This window comes from Meleagris gallopavo, chromosome 1 (genome assembly GCF_000146605.3).
Source record: "Meleagris gallopavo isolate NT-WF06-2002-E0010 breed Aviagen turkey brand Nicholas breeding stock chromosome 1, Turkey_5.1, whole genome shotgun sequence".
NCBI classification, from domain to species: Eukaryota; Metazoa; Chordata; class Aves; order Galliformes; family Phasianidae; genus Meleagris; species Meleagris gallopavo.
The window spans coordinates 8,438,791-8,459,389 of NC_015011.2; the positions used below are offsets into that span (position 1 = coordinate 8,438,791).

At 41.2% G+C, this 20,599-nt stretch overlaps 1 protein-coding gene across 2 annotated transcripts in view; it reads left to right on the forward strand.

Moving 5' to 3' along the window:
* The first annotated feature begins 103 nt into the window (after nucleotides 1-103).
* Nucleotides 104-20,599, forward strand: part of USP6NL (USP6 N-terminal like) — a 113,008-nt gene continuing 92,512 nt past the window's right edge. Inside the window, exons 1-2 of one of the 2 annotated variants that reach the window (XM_003201861.4) lie at nucleotides 104-209; nucleotides 5,666-5,755. In XM_003201861.4, coding sequence (XP_003201909.1) covers nucleotides 5,752-5,755 — 4 coding nt within the window. In that variant the 5' untranslated portion in view covers nucleotides 104-209; nucleotides 5,666-5,751. Of the gene's footprint in view, nucleotides 210-281; nucleotides 692-5,665; nucleotides 5,756-20,599 lie in introns of those variants that run through there. The other variant, XM_019619149.2, reaches the window with a different exon arrangement.

Below are 20,599 nucleotides of genomic sequence, written 5' to 3' on the forward strand. Positions count from 1 at the left end.
GGGGGGCCGGGCTGCGCGCACCCCCTTGGAGCCGGGGAGGTGGGAGTGGCGGGAGCCGGCTCCGGGATGGTACCGGGGTGCTCCAGGCTGTTCCATTTCCAGCGTGGGGGTGTGCGCTTGTGGGGAGCTCTGGGGAGTTGGCCGAGCCGAGTGTGTCGGGGCAGTGCGAGGGAAGCCTCGCTGGAGATGCCCCTCGGTCCCTTTGTGAGGTTGGAGCGAGGTGCAGGGGCTGCCACGGGGGGGATCTCCAAAGAGGGGCCGTGTGGGAGAGGGGTGCCGGCCCTGCGAGGGGCTGTGGGGTCTGCGCCGCTGTGGGACTGGGGCTGTGGGGTCGGGGATCACTGCTGTGGGTTGAGGGCTTCTCGATGCCACCCTCCCTGTCAGGGTAAGGCCGCTGTATGGCTCCTGTTGGGAGCAGGGAGGATTTGGATGTTTTAAACTTGTTTTAATCGGACTTCCAGGCGCTGGTGCATTTTGTACCTGCTCCCTCCTGTGCTTTTTGTAAGGCTTTAGCTGAAAGCAACAAACCTGAGAGCTGCAGTGCGAGGCAGTGGATCCGCTGCCCCGGGTGCTTCGCCCCGCACAGCCCTCTCTTCAGCTTCCATCCCCGCGGGGCTACCAGCAGAGCAGCCAGTTCCCCGTGTTGTGTTTCCCTCTGGAGTGGATGTCTGTCTGCAGGAAACCACCCGAGGTTTGTCCTGGGCTCTGTCAGGCAGGCAGAGCCAAGTGCTGACATACAGCACCTCTGCCCAACTCCTGTATAACAACTTTCCGAATAATAACTTTCTTTGCGCAGCTCTCGGTTAGGAGCAGGTAGCTGCACAGAAGGCAGGCTGTTAGCACGGCCAGTTTTTGGTTTTTTTGTTGCTTTAAAGTGAGACGAAACTGAGGCTGTCAGCCTTGTTCACAACGAGGATGTTTTGTGGAGGATCCGTTCAGTCAGAACGCTCTTTTTAACGAATTGCTCGGTGTGGTTATTAGCTCGGTGTGTTATCTTGGGAGCTGGAGCTGCTGTGTGACAGCCGAAACTCAAACTCGTGTGTATTGCAGGCAGCGGCCAATCGGCAGTGCCTGAAACTGAGGCACTTCGCTTTGTAGTGTAAATATTCCTGCTCTGAACAAAGGAGTGGGTGTGCCGTGTGCTGTTTCGTTTGTACCTCTGTGTGCTTCCTCGTTTGTGGCCAGTCCGTGGCTTGGTGGAGCCCCATAAGTAGTAGAATCATGGAATGGTTTGGGTTGGAAGGGACCTCAGAGATCATCTCCTACTTGTGCTTTGCGAATGTTACATTCTTGCTGTCGTGGGCATGGTGCTGAGCTAGGATGTTGGGAAGCCAGGTGCTATGTTTGGAATTTTTATTACGTTTTTTTTGTTAATAGCTGTGCTACTACATGGTTTAGTCTTGCTTCTTTGAAGCTTCTCTTAGCTGATTATAACTCTGAAATTAATTCAGCCTGGTTGCTGTGTGAAGTGAGCATTTAGTACTGCCTTTTAAGTAGCTGTTCCGCTGCCCTCTGAGCATACAGCATGGAAACCAATCATTCCAGACATACTGTTGGCAACTCAGCTACCTACAAAACCTTAAAACATGTTTCTGAAATCTCTGGCTCTTGTTTTCGTTTGGGGGGCAGTAACATTTTGCTTTAAAGAAGAAAGTAAATAACAGCAGAATACTGCTTTTTGCAGGCAGGCTCTTTTTGGCTATTTTGTCATTGACATGTTCGGTTGTATGATGGTCCTTTAATTTCTGTGTCTTGGGAATTGGGGAATATAAATCTATAGTGTAAACTCCTTAGTATCCAAGTTAAACAGATGCTACAATAATGTAATCGCAGATGAGACTTGAATCCTTAAAAGTCTTTTCTTTCGATAGAATCATTGTGCACGGAGTCATAATGTGCTATAACTTACTTTCAATCTGGTTTACATTCATTATTATGAGGCAGAATACTGGGTAAAAAGGAGACCTGACGTTTGGTGTGGAAAACTGAATACATTTCTAGTGTGCTCAAACTCGTGAAGAACTTCTCCCACCTCAGGCATTCCATTCAAACCTTAGTTAAAATGCTGATCGTTTTGCTACCATGGCAGTTGAGTAGTGCTAAGGGCTATTAAATGTCTTGTTAGTAGATGAGATGCTGGATTGGATACAAGGGTTAGCTCTCCAGGAAAAGAGAAAGATCAAAGGTATGTGTGTAAGTTATTTTTTTTTCCATTTTTTTTTAATAGCCTTGCTAATTGCAAGAGCACATCAGCTTCTGTCTTAAATAAAAGTGCAGATTTTCATGGTGATATATTTAAGCAAAATGATCAGCATACAGCGGTGGAAAGAAATAATGTTAATAGTATTAAGTCATGTTTGTGTACAGGAGAGAACATGGTAAACACTGACAAAAGTAGGGTTGTTGGTTAAGAGAGCAAAGTGATTTTAGTTCCATAACACACATCCTTAACAAAAACATCAATATTGTATAGCAATAGAATGTACTGACTTCCTGGTATTTGGTTAACTTTGGTTAACTCCTGGCTCTCCAATACTGCTTGCTATCATTATTTTCCAAATTACAAGTTCAAATATGTTTTTTGTTTGTTTGTTTTGTTTTCAAACAGTCCAAGAAAATGGCCTTGAAGAAAATGCCCAAGTTACAAACAAGGGAAATATCATAAAACAAATATTCCTGCTGTTTCAAAGAAGAAAAACTAGATTTATTGGGAAGCATTTACTGGCTACTAAGCAGATATTAGCAATAGCTAAACAAAGTATGCAGATACAGAGAGCAAGAACATTTTGTACATGGAGGTCTGAATTGAAGTTGCTAAGATTTACTGAAACATTCACTTTTCATAGTTGCAATGTGTTTTTAGGCATATAGCTGCTAAGTTTAGGAGTATAACTGCTATATTCTTCACTACTTGTTTCCTTAGTCTTATGTGACTGGATTGTATAAATGATATGATGGACGATGATGCTATCATTAATGCAAAGTGATTTTCAGAGCTGGTGTTTTGTTTTTCCCCATGAACAGCCTTTCCCTGTACATACAAACAATAAAATAGCACATAATGTGGTGTCTCTGAGGCAAGGTTTGCTGAGCTCGTACTTAAAAACCAAGGTGAGATGATGCCTTTGGAAAAACACATTGAGTTGGAGATGCCAGTTGTCCAGGTGACTCTACATAAGATAGAAGAACAATTTGAGCGTGGGAGGTGTACAGAATTCCATCCAGAAGTGCTTTGGACCTGGGTGGAGTGAGTTCTGTAACATTCATTTGTTGTTCTGAACATAATAACTGTAATTAGTCCAGTAAATGATTAAATGTCATGCAAGTTACATTTGCTAATTTTGACATCAGCAATGAAAAGAAAACCGACAAGACTGCAGTTCTGATGACACATTTTAACTGGACACTTTATTTTTTATTAGACTGTGTGTGCTTATATGTTTAATTTAGCAACTACTGTGAGAGAGTTGCTGGAGCCTGCAATTCAAACTGTTGTTCATCAGTGATTGCACCATGTAATGGCTTTCTGTTTGTCTGGCTTTTTTTTCTTTAATGTTTGTATACGTGTTACTTCATGTTACCATTTTCATAGAATCATTTGATTTGGAAGGGACCCCCAATGGCCACCTGGTCCGACTCCCCTGCACTGAGCAGGGACACCTACAGCTGGATTGGGTGCTCAGAGCCCTGTCCAGCCAGACCTAAATTGTCTTTGGGGACAGGGCATCCACCTCCTCTCTGGGCAAATTTTTCCAGTGCCTCTCCACCCTTGTTGTAAAAACTTCTTCCATATATCCAATCTAAATCTCTCTAGATTTAGTTTGAAACCATTTCCCCTTGTCCTATCACCACAGACCCTGCTAAAGTGTCTGTTCCCTTCTTTCTTACAGCCGCCCTTCAGATGCTCTCAGGTCTCCCCAGAGCCTTCTCTTCTCCAAGCTGAACAGCCCCAGCTCTCTCAGCCTGTTGTCATATAGAGGTGTTCTGTCCCTTGGGTCATTTTTGTGGCCTTCCTCTGGATGCACTCCAGCAAGTCCACATCTCTCCTGTACTGAGACTCCCCATCTGGATGCAGTGCTCCAGCTGAGGTCTCACCAGCACAGAGCAGAGGGGCAGGATCACCTCCCTTCACTTGCAGGCCACACTTCTTTTGGTGCAGCCCAGGATATGGTTGCTTTCTGGCTCACGTTTGGCACATTGCTGACTCATGTCCAGCTGCCATCCACCAGTAGTACCCAAGTGCTTTTCAGCAGGGCTGTGCTCCATCCTTACATCCCCCACCTTGCACTGATAGCAGGGATTGCCACAACCCAGCTGTAACACCTTGCACTTGGATATGCTGAACTACATGAGGTTCACCTGGGCCCACTGGTTGAGCCTGTCTAGGTTTTCTTCCCCTGATGAGCCTCTTTCCTACATTACCTTATCAGTGCAAAGAAATTGCTTGTTTTCAGTCTACAGTGTGCAGCATTACTGATGGCTTCCTTTTGGCTCTCAGAACTTTTTTTTTTTGCATGTTTTAGCAATTAGTACAGCAGTCTTCTTGTGATGTGAATCCAGTCCTATGATAGGTCCTCTACTTCTTTGGCTGCAAATCTGTACGTGTTTTTGCTAAGTCATGCTGCAGGATGCTAAAGTCAGCTCTCTCTCTTTTTTTTTTTTGTGTATAAATTATTTTTTAAGAGTTAAGAGATCAGAAGTGTTGAGACTTGAAATCTGAGTCAGCAGAAGATATGATCTCACTTGGCTGTCACAGGTGGCCAGGTTCAGCAAGTTCTGATTGGTTTGAAGAGAGGAAATAAGTCACATAATGTTCCTTAATTTACAGAAATGGTATTTGTGCTGATATTAGAGGGAAACTATGGCATAATAGCTATGTTTGTTTCTTCTTTTAATCACAACTGCGATGAAAAGTTATTTGAATATCGTGTTTCTATCAGATTGCTTTTAGCAGCAGGATGGAGATTATGTAATAATGTTAAAAACATACTTGCTGTGCTATCAGTGTTGAAGATTAAGCCCTGTGTGTTTCGCTCTGGGGAAAGCCAGGCCTTTTGATAGTGAATCCATATCTGCCTACTTAGATACCTTCGTCTCATTTTGGTTAGATATTGACTGATCTGATTGCTTACTGTTAGTAGAAATCCTAACTTTTTAGGTTTTGTTTCCAAGGAAGTGCTGGGTGCTGGTGCCAATCCGTATTTATTTATTTATTTTTTTTTGTAAATTGGTTTGTACTTCTTCTATATCAGTAGGTATGGTTTTCATTGCATCTTTTTGCTAGGTGAGGAAAACTCTACTCAAGGAAAACATGGCGTTGATGGTATTTTCAGTTACTACATCATAATGTTGTTTGTTCTGGTCTTTAGAACATCTGGTATCTTTTGAAAGTAGTCATCTTTCATGAACTAGTCCTTGCAAACAAGGTTATAATTTGAATGTCAAAGACAGTACACGTTTTGAGTTGATACTTCAGGATATATCTGTTAGTGTAAAGTTCCTCAATCATAACAAATACATCTGTGTTCCTTTAAAAAAACAACAAAAAAAAAAACAACAAAAACTGGGCTAGTGAAAAGCTAATGGGAGAGTCTGTTTGTTATATATAGAGGTTACTTATTTGAAGTTGAAAAGTGATTAGTCTTTATTTTCTTACCATTACCAGGACATGTATACCTCTGAGAAACCTTCTCCAACAAGATACCTTGCTTCGAGACCTGGTTTGGATTACATGCGAAGAAGTTTCCAGTCATGAGTGAGTAAATTCCTCTATTAAGAAAAAAGAAACTGTTAGTTTGCATTTCAGAAGAATTGTCCGTCTGTTATGGGCTTTGGGAGGTAGCCCTGCTTTAAAACGGGTCTATGAATTTTGTCTCTTCATTTATTCAGTAATAAAAGCTGAGATCTGACAGGTACTATTTTTAACCTGCAAAATCTTGATCAATATGTGCTCTGTAAGACTTGTATGTTGGTAGTCTGGTGTCATTTTCGTGAAGGTGAGTTCTAAAACAAGCTGATGTTTGTTGTGTGTGGGTTTTTTTTCTTTTCAATGTAAATAAAGTATACAACTCTGAGGGGAGAATGTCTTGGGTTTCTTAAAAACACCAAAAGATGTGAACGTCCAGTAAATTCAAATAGCTGGTGAAAATCCAATGTAAAATGAATGGACTTCATTTTATGGGAAAAAATAAATATATCGCTCAAATTCCAGTATGAAGCTCTGATCCCAAAGGAATTTTGGCACGTGTTAGAAAGATATGAGCCTTCGAAAAGTGTGACTTAAGATCCCTCCTGACAGAAAAAACCATGAAAGACACCAGAAGTTTTGTTTTGGATGGATCTGATGGTTAAGATGACTTCTTTTTATCAAACTGTTTTAAGTATTTGAACGTACTGTGTAAGTTTTGTGGATTTGAGAACTCTTGGCAGCAACATTACCTAGCCTTGTATGACACAGGAATACTGCTTTAACTTCATATGCACAGGAATATGTAAATAGCAGCTTAGTTTCAACACAAGTGTACTGAATCTGTTACAGAATGAGCATGTCTGTAGAATGATTATATCCTGTGTTAGTAAAATAAGTCCATTTGCTTGTCTGGAAGTGACTAAAAGAAGCTTGTTGGCTGAATTTCTTGTCAACTAAATAAAAATAATTGTACTTGACATCTGAAGGAAGAAAGTCATGGAGTAAATCTCGTTTTATGTTGGCAATTAGCAAGTCTTTCAGTAGCATTTTTTGATGTTTGCTAAATTTTAGGGTTCATGCTGAGTGCAAATAGAATTCTGTCTGTTTCACATATGACTGTTCACATTTGTTTATTTTCTGATGTTTAATGTTTACAGTCTTGCATAAATGACCTCTTTACACATGCAGTTTATTCACGTACCTGAATATCCTGACTTGTCAAACACTGCTGTGTTAATCATAATTCATTTATAGAATGTCTCATGTGCTGTCACTGCCTAATGGTCTTAATCATAACAAATACATATGTGTCTTTTTACCTTTTAAGTCATAGTTGCTTTGTTATATGTGACTCACTGAGGTATTGCTGTGATGATAGAGCAAAAAAATGCTGTCATTACTCGAGCAGAACACCTTTGATTTGATGAGACTTTGACATGCTTTCAGAATGGAGAGTTTGCTTTGTATTAGGAGGAATGAATATCTTTGTTGAAAGGGAAGATAACAGTGTAGCAGGGCTTTTGTGGTCATTTATAATAATGCTAAGCAAAATGCAGTCTCTTTGCAGAAGAACGTCACATTCCTGTGTTAGATTGGATGCTTAGGTCTGTTCTCAGTGGTGGGCTTCGAGGACACAACTGAAATGCTGCCCTTTAAAAGTATGGGTTAAAAAAAAATCAGATATTTATATTCAGCTGCTCTTGGGCTTCTTAACTTACAGTTTGCTTCAGAGAAACTTGACCTACAAGCTCAGCATGCATAGTTTCAGGCTCCTCTTTACTAAATACCTCAATCTGTAAAGTATTTCTCATCTTAAGAATATATGCACTTGATCCTTCTACCCACGTTGTTGACAGAGATGTTAGATAAATAGTGCCCATCCCATCTCCAGCTGATTGTTGAGCCACTGACTGTGGCTCTTGGAGTGTGACCATCCAGCCAACTTCTTGTTCGCTGAGCGGTGCATCTGTCAGATCCATGGCCCTCTGTTTTAGAGGGAAGGATGTTGTGTGGCGTTGGATGCTTTACACGAGTCCAGGCAGATGGTGTCAGTTGCTCTTCTCTTGTCCACCAGTGCTGTAACCCTGTCATAGAAGGGGTTACAGCAGATTTGATGGGGAATTTGCCTTTTGTGTAGTCATGTTTGCTGCCGTTGTCGTCTCCTTGCTTTCTGTGTGCCTTAGGATAGTTTCCTGGAGGATCTGCTGCATTAACATGCCAGAAACAGAGGTGAGATTGACGGGCCTGTAGTTTCCTGGCTCTTCCTTTTTTTCCTTTTTAAAAAATGGGGTTATGTTTCCCTTTTTCCAGTAGCTGAGAACTGCACCTGTCTGCTGTGACGTCTCAAAGATGAACAGTGGTTTTGCAACTTAAAAAACAAAAACAAAAACAAAAAAACCCCTAAGATTAAATGAGACGGGAGATTTAGGTTAGATATTAGGAGGAAGTTCTTCACACAGAGGGTGGTGACACTGGAACAGGTTGCCCAAGGAGGTTGTGGATTCCCCATCCCTGGAGGCATTCAGGGCCAGGCTGGATGTGGCTCTGGGCAGCCTGGTCTGGTGGTTGGCGACCCTGCACACAGCAGGGGGTTTGAACTAAATGGTCATTGTGGTCCTTTTCAACCCAGGCCATTCTATGATTCGGTGATTCTATGATTCTAACTTCATCTGCAATTCCTCAGAACCCATGGGTGCATCTCAGAGTTCAAGGACTTCCATCCAACTCAGGGTATTCTGTGACTTGCGCTCCTTAAAGTTCCTTGGATGATCTCAAACCTGATCTCCCTCTTCATGCTCCCAGTCCCCCCTGCCTTTACCTTCTGCTACTTAGGAAATGTGACTAGAACACTTGCTAGTGAAGGCTGAGGCAAAAAAAAAAAAAAAGTGGGGTAATACAGCCTTCTCCATACCTCTGTTATCCAAGTCTTCTGTTTCCTTTGTTTGTTTCAGGATACATTTTCACTGTGGATCCTGTCCTATATTACTCAGTATCAGAGAAGCACGTTGATACAGCTGTGCAGCTGAGCATTCATGGTAGTTTCTTATTCTTGGGCAATACAGGGAATCTCAAAACTGCTCAAACAAAGGTAGACTCTTTTAAAGCTTTTATTTCTGTTGAATGCCTTTATAAACGCCTGTTCTTGTAAATCAGACTGAGATTAATCCATATTTCAGGTTACACTGTGACATTTTGTGCCCCATAGGACAGTGAGGTCGCATGCTTAAAGGGTGGGTAAGAGTATGCAGTGTAGCCAAGTTAAATAATCTTGATTTATTTAATATATAAAGATAGCTTGTCAGAACAATCTTGACTGCGTCTGACCTGCCAGGAATGTCACACTGCAGAAGGACTTGTTTTAATCTTTTCCATTTTCTCTAGTTGTTGACATTTAGCTACCAGAAAATGTGTGGTATCGTGATAAATTCTTATGATTATTAACTGTGCTCTTTACGTTTGTGAGTTTTCCTGTGCTTTCTCCTTTGAAGGAAGGTCAGTGCAATGAACTTGTTTGAGCTGCTGCAGTGAGCTCAATTTGCAAACGATTCAAGTAATTGTTAGTGTATAATGTTGCAACAAGCTGCTGACATCTTCATTTTTTCCCTTTAAATGCATAGGATGCAGTGCCAGCTTCTTTTCCTTTTTTAATTCTGCTGTTACAAACTCTAAATAATAATTCCTTTCTGACTTTCTGTTAGTTTTGTTTCCCACACCCTAAAACCTTACACACTGCACACTGCTGTTCTTTGTGCTTTAGCATAATTTGTTTTCTTTGGGATTGTCTGAGGGCAGGAGCACGTTCCGTGTGTTTGGAGAGATGCTTTGCAATGTAACCTTATAGTTTGGAATTGGTCAGTGTGGTCTGGTAATGAGGTGGGAAACTTTGCTTTACCAGTCCAAATCAAGACCGCGATGGTGTGATTAAAGGCTGCCTCTGTCTGATGGCAGGTTGTCTCTCTTGACCTCTCATTAGAGCTGGCTTTCTAGCTTGTGTTCATGGAGGAAACCATTGGTTTTGTCATTGAAAAACAAAGAATGGAACTTTTTTTTTTTCCCCTCCCTTCTTTTTGGTTCCTTGCAGAGTGTGTAAAGAAATAGATTTGGCTGTTGGTTTCTCTGTTCTGAGTAGTAAACTGAGAAGTAAAACAAATGACCTAGTTAGGCCAACTTTACATAATTATGCAAGTGTGCATTGCTATTTCTGATTTTGCAACTGAGAAAAGTTTTTAGAAACTCACACAGGACTTCCTAGGCTAGGAAAAGTCTGATTGAAATTGGAGGTGAGGGGGGGAAAAAATGGAACCAGTTTGCCCTCCTTGTGTGCCAGAATGGGTCTGTAGTGAGCTGAGCACTGAGACAAACTGTTCAGAAAACGCTGAGGAGCAGGTGATGTTCTGTGGCATCACAAAGTGCAGGGTGGTTGTGCGTTTTGGAAAAGGTGTTACAAGTAATTGTAAAGCTGATTAGTAGTTATGGGTTGTTTTCAGTCAGCTGAGATTGAGAGAAGGGTAAGTTCTGATTCATACAGAAAATTGCGTGCTGGGGAAGGAAAATGCAAAAGTAAGGCAAAATATGTTTATAATGAAGAGCCAAGTGATGTAAAAATCTTAGCTTGTAAGGTATTAAAATAATCTGATGGGTTTTTTTTGGTTGAACTAAGAACCCTAAATGCCCATTCATAAAATATAAGCTTAAAGACACAATATGCAAAGTGTTTTCTGTAACAATTGTTCTGATTTCACAGTGTAATTATTTCTAGCCTTTAGAAATAGTGTCTTTGGAGAAATATGGACACTACTGCCTCCTGGGTCATCTGTACCAAAATTTGAAGTAGTTCTTCATGAACAACTGATCCAAGGTCTGAATGATAAAGAATAATAAGTCATAAGGGTCAGAGGTCCGGATAGAAGATTGGAAAAAAGCTATATTTGAAGACTGAAGACACGTGTAAAAATATATTAAGAGTTTAAGAGTTGAGTTGTAGGTCTTATTACTTATTATCTTGGGATTTTTCACTCTTTTCCAGATCCTTAAATTAGGCAGCTCGCTCATATTGCTGACTTGTAAAAATTGCATCACTGATAACGTTATGATTTTTCTTGCTTACATTTGCTCTGCTTTTTCTTGAAACTATCTTGAAACTATCAACTGTATATTCTAATATTATATAACTGTACACATTAACACTTAATTGATTGCAGTTCCTGCATCAGAAGAAGCAGCAATGTAGGAACTCCTATGGCTTCAAGCTGCACCAGGTGAGATTTAGGCTGGATGTTAGGAAATAGTACTTCTCTGAAAGAGTGGTCAGGCAGTGGAATGGGCTGCCCAGGGAGGTGGTGGAGTCACTGACCCTGGTGTTGTTCAAAGAACGTTTGGATTTTGTGTTGAGGGACGTGGTTTAGTGAGAACTATTGGTGATCAGTGGATGGTTGGACTGGGTGATCCTATGGGTCTTTTTCAACCTTGATTCTATGATTCCTATTTTTTTTTTTAATTTTTATCTTTTGTAGTGGGAGGATAAAGCATGAAAATCCATGTGTACTAAGTAGTACAAAGTTGGTTAGTTCCTGAAGCTAGCAGCTGGGAGAAATGCTTTCTGTTCTTAGTCTTACTTCACTGTTATTTCTTGTCAATATTTTTCTTATCTGTTTTCCAGATGTGCCTGTCCTTGATGGTGCTGCTGGTAGTGCTCAGGGAGGCAAATGTGCTGGAAACAGTTTTCTGACTTGAAGTGCAGATATAGAGGTCACAGTTGATGAGTCAGAGAAGCTTCTGTCAACTTGCAGAAAAGCTTTCGACGCAGTTGAGTTTAGTGTGAAAGATCTGGCTTGTAGGGACGGCCAGGAGTGAAGTGTGAGGGTCTTCACAATTTGATGTCCCCCTTGAAGTGTTGCCCTTACCAGTAGAGTTGATGGTATTCTTTTTTTCCCTGTCTGAATTCCTTCACGCTGGTGCCACAAGGAGAAACACATGAGGTTGGTTTGGGATGGATGGGCTCCCACGTCTGCTTACTGCACAGCTGCAGGAATGGTTGTACTGCTGCAATACTGAGAGCAAAGCCAGGAGTGGGAATGAGTGGTTCTGTCCAGTGTTAATGGTGTTGTTTAGTAATGCAGTAATCATCCTGGATACTAAGTGAGGAGAGGCATCTCCAGAGGGCTAATCAGATCTTAGATGACCCAGTTTCTCACCAATGCTGTAATTAAACCTCTCCTCTAAATACAGCGTTCACTAGTGAGAAGAAAATATAAACCACAATATTTTGCACATAAAGAGCTGATGCACAGTATTGAGGAAATATAGGTGTGATGTAGAAACAAACTTGTTTTCTTAATGTTCACCCTTTGTGACATTGGCTTATTTAATACATTGACATAATGGTGCAACTTTAGAGACCTTGTTGCTTTTTTTGGCAGTGTATGGTTATTTAAATCAATCAGAACACAAATGAAGAAAAGCTTTTGAAATTCACCTGCATTTAAACAGCCTTTGTAGATAAATATTTTCGTAATCCTTCTTTTATTTTTGATCCCTTCAGGATCCTTGGGACTGCTAATTTGTGGCTTTCCTTGCACTTAGACCTTATTTTTAGATTGGAAGAGGAAGACAAACGTTTTTGAGTTCGTGGGGCTCTTCTGTCAGTTGAAATCAGATGAAATACATCATCAGTCTCCCCAGACTGGAGTGAAGTCACTTTCTTTTCTTAAACTTTGCAGGAGGCTGCAGCTGCATAAAGGCATCTTATATTCAGAAACTGTTCTTCCAGGTGGTACATTGAAGCTCAGTGATCCAACTTTTTATTAGATGCCATCATCACAGTATTGCTTACTGTTTGCTGTTTTATTTAAATTAGTTAATGTATTGTAAAGCTGACTATTTTTATAACTTTTGCACAGATTTCCAATATTTTAATTGAAATTTAAAGCAGTTATTTACATATGGTTATCATAAAGGGAGTGTTCTGTTTAATGTTCTCTCTGTGGGTTTAAATTGATGGTTAATGGGGCTTCTCTACATAAAGTCAGTGCATTATGACACCTGCTTTTAAACCAACGTAATTTCTGTTTGTTAATTGAGATATTGGTGCTGGCTAACTGTTGTTAGCTATGAACTGACAGGAGAGCTGTGGCAGAAAATTCACCATTGTGGAATGGCTTAGGTTGGAAGAGGCGTTAAAGCCCATCCGGTTCCAACCTCTGCTGTGGGCTGGTTGTCCCCACCAGCTCAGGCTGCCCAGGGCCCCATACAGCCTGGCCTTGAGCACCTCCAGGGATGAGGCACCCACAGCTTCTCTGGGCAGCTGTGCCAGTGCCTCACCACCCTCTGAGTGAAAAGCTTTCCCCCAAAAAGAAAACCTCAATCTCCTCTCTTTCAATTCAAAATCATTCCCCCAATCCTATTCTGTAGTGTTGTTGGAGAAAGCCACTTAATGCTCCCTACTATTTCCCTTTTAGATAATTGCTCTTTAGATTTATTCTTTGTCATGGTTTCAAGGGAAAGCAGGGTTAGGTTATGTACAACTTACTTTAAGATTAACTTTGTGTGCCCCCGAAATTGCCAAGATAATATAAATGTATGCATTATTACAAGTTATATTTATAAACGTCTAACATGTAATGGATGTTTAAATATACAATATACTTTTCTATCATAGCATCGTAGAATGGCCTGGGTTGAAAAGGATCACAATGATCATCTAGTTTCAACCCCCTGCTGTGTGCAGGGTCACCATTCAGCAGACCAGGCTGCCCAGAGCCACATCCAGCCTGGCCTTGAATGCCTCCAGGGATGGGGCATCCACAACCTCCCTAGGCAACCTGTTCCAATGTGTCACCACCCTCTGAGTGAAAAACTTCCTCCTAATATCTAACCTAAACCTCCCTTGTCTCAGTTTCAGACCATTCCCCCTTGTCCCATCATTATGTTTCTGTTTATAAATTACATGCTTACATACACAGCTTCTTTTATTTCTGTATATATACAAAAGGAGATGGTCCTTATTCTAAATTTGCCTCTTGCTGTTTTCATTCATGGCCAGTGAGAACTACTAAATTATGACAAGTTGCTTTATATAGAATGCATGCCTTTGGCAAGATAATACTCCTCTGAGGCAGATTTTTTGGGGGGGATAAATTTAAATCTTATTCTCTATTGGGTCTATCTCTGAACTCCTTAAATAGAATGTCACACAATGATGCCTTTATTGTGGGTTGTTGGTATTCCTGCAGCAGAAAGAGCAAGTAGCAAGGAACACTGCAACCTTGTTCTCTGGAGTGAGTATCAAGTATCCACCACTATGTAAGCAATTCATAGGTCTGGGATCCTATTCATTCCTGTGATAAGTCAAGTGTGGTGTTTAAGTCCACTCTGAAGGGAAAGCATGGAGGAACTCAGAGCTAAAATACAGCCAAAAAACAAGAGCTGTGGGTGTAGATGTTTGGGCAGGCACCCACTTCTTTGCAGAAGGCACCGTGCAGCCACAGGACAGCGGTGTTTCAGTCACTGCAGAGAGGACATCCTAGAGGCTGCTGCATTAAACGCCACAGTCTTGTTTTAATTTCCCATTGAACTATAGAGGATTTGCAAAAGAACAGCTTAGTCAGATAAAGGTTTGAAATGGGCTGAAAAGCAGCATTGAGAAGTGATTTTAAAGACTTTCCTTACCTGTTGTGAGTCATGTGGTTCTCCCTTTGTGTGTAATTGACTAATGTACAGTATTGTTGGAAAAATGAAATTATTGCTGCTCAGTAGTGTAACTGTGTCACAAATAAGAAAAAAAGTGAGCTGTTACATCATTTAGTGTTGTTTCTCCTATGTTAATTTTCAAGAGACAAAATACCTGCCTGGCTGGATGTGCAGTTATTTTAAGCTAATTTGACAGTGTTTTAAAAGCCTGCTCTGATGTAATTTTTAATAGGGAACAACTTTGAATTGTAGCAGGGATGGAAAATCATAGAATCCTAGAATGGCTTGGGTTGAAAAGGATTACAAAGATCATCTAGTTCCAATCCCCTGCTGTGTGCAGGGTCACCAACCAGCAGACCAGGCTGCCCAGAGCCACATCCAGCCTGGCCTTGAATGCCTCCAGGGATGGGGCATCCACAACCTCCTTGGGCAACCTGTTCCTGTGCTTCACAACCCTCTGTGTGAAAATACTTTGGGTTGTAGTCATCAGCACAGTAATATGAGTGATCCCTGCAGAATTACTGGCTCTGTGACTGGCAATGTTCATTTAAATTTAAGATATTCCCTAAACTATCTGATCTGTTGTCTCATCTGTAGTCAGAGGATTTTTGCAGATGTTTGTGGAAACAAAGTAGTTGTGCTTAGATGATATCCTATCAAGCAGCTGATTATAAGGTTCATTTACTCTCTCATTGTGAAAGCACCCCTCTGTAATTAAGGGCTTTTCATTCTTAAAATTGCAACTGGACGAGATAGCACTGGCGTTTTTTCCAGGCTGTTGGTATCCCTGTTCTACCCTGTTCCAGATTGTTGAAGTATGCAGGGAGCTGTGTAGGACTTGCAGCCTGGCTTGTGAAGCTGATGTCTTGTGGGTTTTTTTCTTCTTTTTTCCCCTTTCCACACTGTATGCTGTGTAACATAATCAATTATTATCTGAACCAGAAAGCACATCAATGTGCTGAAGAATCTGCAGTGCTTTTGGCCAGTACAGTCATTAATCTGAAAGAACGTTTATGTGAAAGGGCACTTTGTTTTAATAAAGCACTTTGGTTTGCCATAGGAGAGTATTCTTGAATGCAGCCTTTCTGTTTTACCCTTGAAAAGCTCTTAGAAAATCAGCCCAACTCCATGGCAGAGTGCTGACAGGCTCACTCAGAGCTCTTTTTTCAAGCAGGAGTTGGACTTCCCGGAATTTGTTAGGGACAGGAAAATTAGTCTCTAAATCAGCTTTGCTGCTTTCATTAAAAAGCTTATTTATTTATTTTCCCCAGAATTTTTACAGCCTTCTATGAGGACTTTTCTTTTGTGACGCTGCTATTTCTGAGTTGTACAAATGCTGTAATATCATAGCCCTCCTTCCCTGCTCTCCCCCAGACTTTCTGGCAGTGAGTTTGCCAGGTATAGCTGTTCTTATCAGCATTGCTGTGCTACAGCCATACTTTGTAGCCATGCAATTCTACAGATCCTGATTCTTCACATTCCTAGGAGAGGATAGATCTTACATTTCTTTGTTTCTGATTGTAAAAACTAGACAAACTTCTAGCATCTTCCCCCTTCCCCCCAATTATATCTAGTTACCACAAGAGTATCTGAATTACGTAGAGCCTGGTCTGGAAGATAGGAGAGGAAATATTGGTTTATAGTTAGTTGTGAAAAGATTAGGTGCAAACTAAGGAGTGTCAATTTTGTGTTATTGTTTTTGTTTGTTTGTTTTACAAAAATCATTCCCCCCCCCATATTATTTTCAATGCCAGAAGCAGCAACAAAAATGTCCACAGGTTTTCTTTCCTGCCGCGAAGTGGCAGGAAAATATTTCCTATCTCAAAGGCTTGTGAGTTACTTCAAATGACATTTCAAGATCTATTTATTCTCCAAACATTGAAATAAACTAAAAGAAACAATATCAAGCTCACTATGAAACTCTTGGTGGTTGTTTTTTTTCTTTTTCATCTATTGATTAGGAAGTGTAACATGAAAGTCGGAGAACTAACTCTTGCCAGGTATGTCAAGGCACTGTTATTTCTTAAGTGTTATCTGTGTGTTGTACAGTTAAGAATAGAGTAGCCTGAAGGCTAAATTGAGGGTAAATAGCACTGCTTTTTCTGTACCTATAGCCTGATGTTGTATCACTGGAAGTTAAGTTAATGTATCAAATTGCCTTACAGGTATGGGGTGAGTGTTGCAGTTCTGTCTCTTGCTCACTCTGTGGATAACAGTAGGCTGAAACTTGTTAGCATGATTTTAAATTCTCTATAGCTACTGAGAGAGCATGGAGAGCAGTAAATACACTGCAGTGTTCTAAACTTGGTGCTGAGGCACTAAGGCATGTACCATTCCTTTAGTTTTGCTCTTGTGGTAGGTAGGTAAGATGTTCTTCAGTTGAATAGCGTGGTTGTCTTAATATCAAGCTAACCAGTGGTGTTCCACAGGGGTCAGTGCTGGGTGCGGTCTTGTTCAGCATCTTCATCAGTGGACCTCAGTGAAGGCATAGAGTCCACCCTCAACAAGTTTGGTGATGATACAGAGCTGGGAGGAGTGGCTGATGCACCGGGAGGCTGTGCTACCATTCAACAAAACCTGGACAGACTGGAGAGTTGGGGAGGGAGCAGCCTGATGAGATTTAACAAGTGCAAGTGTAGTCTTGTACCTGGGGAGGAATAACTGTACGCATCAGTACAGGTTGGGGCTGACCTGCTGGAGAAGAGCGCTGCAGGTTGCACAGCAGGTTGGCTGTGAGCTAGCAATGTGCCCTGGTGGCCAAGAAGGCCAACGGTAGCCTGGGATGTGTAAAAAGAGTGTGGCCAGCAGGTCACCTCTCCTCTGCCCTGGTGAGGCCACGTTTAGACTACTGTGTCCAGTTCTGGGCTCCCCTGTTCAAGAAAGATGGGGATCTTGTAGGAATCCAGCAGAGGACCACAAAGATGATAAAGGGCTTGGAGCATCTCCTGTATGAGGGAAAGTTGAGTAACCTGGGTCTGTTCAGCCTGGGGAAAAAAAACAGGGTATTTAATAAATGTTTATAAGTGTCTAAAGGTAGGTGGGAGGCAAATGTATGAGGCAAGGCTCAAGGAGTAATGGCCTAAAACTTGAACACAGGAAGTTCCATACAAACATGTGGAGTAACTTCTATAAAGTATGGGTGACGGAGCACTGGAACAGGCTGCCCAGAGACGTTGTGGAGTCTCCTCTGGAGATATTCAAGACCTGTCTGGATGCCCACCTGTGTCATCTAGCGTACGATACCTGATTTGGCAGGGATGTTGGACTCAATGATCTACTGATGGTCCTTACCAACCCTACAGTTCTTGATTCTGTGAACAAAGTGTTCTGTTTCACACTGCTGCCTCTGATAAGCACTGGCTTGCTTATCTGTAGGCAGTGAGGCTGAGAGGCCCAGGTGATCCCACAAGACTTTTTCATTGATGGGGGAAGTAGGAGAATTCTTTAATTGCTGTAGTATATGTAGTTTGTAGGAAATAGGATTGGATTCAAAGCAAGTTTAACATTTTAGTTAGTGTGCACTACTAAATTAAATCCATTCTTAAGAACAGAGGCAAAACAAAGATAGCCTCAATTAGCTACTTAGCCAGAATTCATATTCCCACTAAAACTTTAGGATTATAAGTAGTCATGGTTAATGTAATTGTCATTTCCAATTTTAATCACTGTGCTTGGCTTTTAAAATACATTGCTTAAATATGCTGTAAAAGCGTATGCGTTTTCTGAGAAGAATGTACAAGGAGAGTGGAAGGCAGAAGTCTGAAAGGCAGCAGGTAATGGTGCCAGGCATTAAAATACAACTGCAGTAAGCAAACAGATCCAGGCACACTTCCTTACAGAAGGTGGATCACTTCTGACAATGGGACCTTCAGGGTAACTTCCTTCATTTACTTTTGTAGTGCTTACATCTTTCCTCTATTTGTAATAGTGTGACATCAGTATAAAGCTGTGTTCGTGTGCATAGATACTTGGGTAGTGGTAGACTAGCTGTAAGTGTTCAAAAACTTATGAACACTGGGCTTTTATTGCAGAGAAAAAATCCTTCTACAGATGATTTGCTACACAAGGCAAATACTCAGGCTTGATAAAAACGTGTGTGTTTTACAAATGGAAGGTGCAGCATTTCCTCAATTTTGCGTTTGCGAAGCTACCTCTCAATTTCTGGTGTGGCTTTTTTCCATATGTGTACATTTGGCAAAATATTTTTAATTATATCCTTTGGCTTGAAGTAATCTGTCAGTTGATACTACAATGACAACCAAAATCCAGGAAATGCAAAATTTCAGAAGTGCTTCATCTTCTTGGATAAAAAGAGATTGAAACCTTTCTCTTGTTGTAATTACGATGTACAATAATTACAATCAGATTTTTTGGAACAGTGCATCAAGGTGTATTTGAACACAGATATCTGATATTCATCTTCACTGCCGTGTGCTGTCTGTTTACCAGGAAGATGGTAAAACTGATCTGCCCAGGCAGTTCCCTTCTCTTCAATGTGGCTCTCTGGGAAAGTTGCTGTCTGCTCGTTATCATCTAGATCCACTTGCAGAATGTGTTGCAGCAAGAGCTGAGGGGGTAAAAAGAACATGACTTGAGTAACAAGGAGAACAGTAGGAGTATTGTGCAGTTGCAGGGTTTTGCAGTGTGTAGTTTCTTTCTTTAAAACTTCAACCAGTGCAGTAATGGCTGCCTAAGTTACCTATTCTTTTCTCTTTTTTTTTCCTCTTCCATTTAGCTTTTGTTATTTATTCTTCTTTCTTTTTTTTTTCTTTTCCTTTATTATATATATATAAAAAAACCTAGAGCAGGTAGAATTAATATCATTGATCCTTCATTGAAGTTCTCTATCCTGATCCTGAATGTAATGAATGGTGTTCTCATGTGTTGAAGCAGAAAGAAAAAGACATCAGCTTTTTCAGATCAGAATGCCTTTTCTTTAATCAGTGCACTTATTAGTTTTTCACCCTCTGTCTAGGTCAAGCTTTTTTCTGTTTGTGGACTTGTAAAGACAGCTTGTAAAAGAGGGTCATCTGTGTTTGTTCAAAAACTGTGGCCATACTTTCATGCTTTGAAAATGGTAGCAAACCTAAAAAAAAAAAAAAAAATACAGTGAGCAAATTGAATAGAATTCAACATTTATTAACTCTATTGCTCTGTAGAATCCTAGATAGGCAGGGACTGATGACTTTGAGTATGGGAAGACTGCGGAAGGATGTGGATGGGATGAGTTCACATGTATGGCACTCAACCAGGCTAAATGCTGTGCATTGCACTTGGCTCATAACAACCTGATGCAACAGTATAGGCTTGGGGGAAGAGTAGTACCAGGGTGTGCTGGTTGTGGCTGGCTGCACATGAGCCAGTTGTGTGGCCAAGAAGGCCAATGACTTCTAGCCTGCATCAGAACTGTGGTGGCCAGGGCATTAGGGGAGTGATTGTCCCCTTGTATGTGGGCACTGGTGAGACCACACCTCAAATACTGTGTTTGGTTTTGGGCCCCTCACTACAAGAAGGATGTTGAGTTGCTTTTGTGTGTGCAGAGAAGAGCAATGAAGCTGGTAAAGGAACTAGAAAACAAAAGTTATGAGGAGTGACTGAGAGAATTGGGATTGTTCAGCTTGGAAAAGGCAGAGGGGAGACCTCATCGCTCACTGCAGTTGACTGAAAGAGGCTGCAGCTGCGTGAATGTTGGCTTCTTTTCTCAGGTGAGAAGAGATAGAATGCAAGGAAATGGTCTCCAGTTGTACCAGAGAAACTGAGGTTGGATATTAGGAAGAAATTCTGCATGGAAAGGGTGATCAGGCAATGGAATCGGCTGCCCAGCGAAGAGTTGTTGTCTGTCCCTGGAGAAAGCTGCATGTGCTGCTAAGGGACGTGGTTTGAGCAATGGGATGTGTTAGGTCAGGCTGATGGTTAGAATTGATAACCTTGAAGGTCTTTTTCAACACAGATGATTCTGTGCTTCCATCTGTCAGAAGACTGTGGCCATATTTCATCTATTTTTATGGAAGATTTACAGAATACATAGCCAAAAGCAGTCATTCTTTTTTGAAAAATGAATGCCTTGGGTAACAAACACAGTTCTATCACTAGTTTAGTTTACCGAAAGGCTACCAGAATTCTGGATCTGATTTCTTGAGAACGTTAGATTTTCTTTGCTTGTCTTTTTCCTGGTTCCCTACAGTTCATTACTGTCCAAGAATACTCTGTAGAAGATAACAA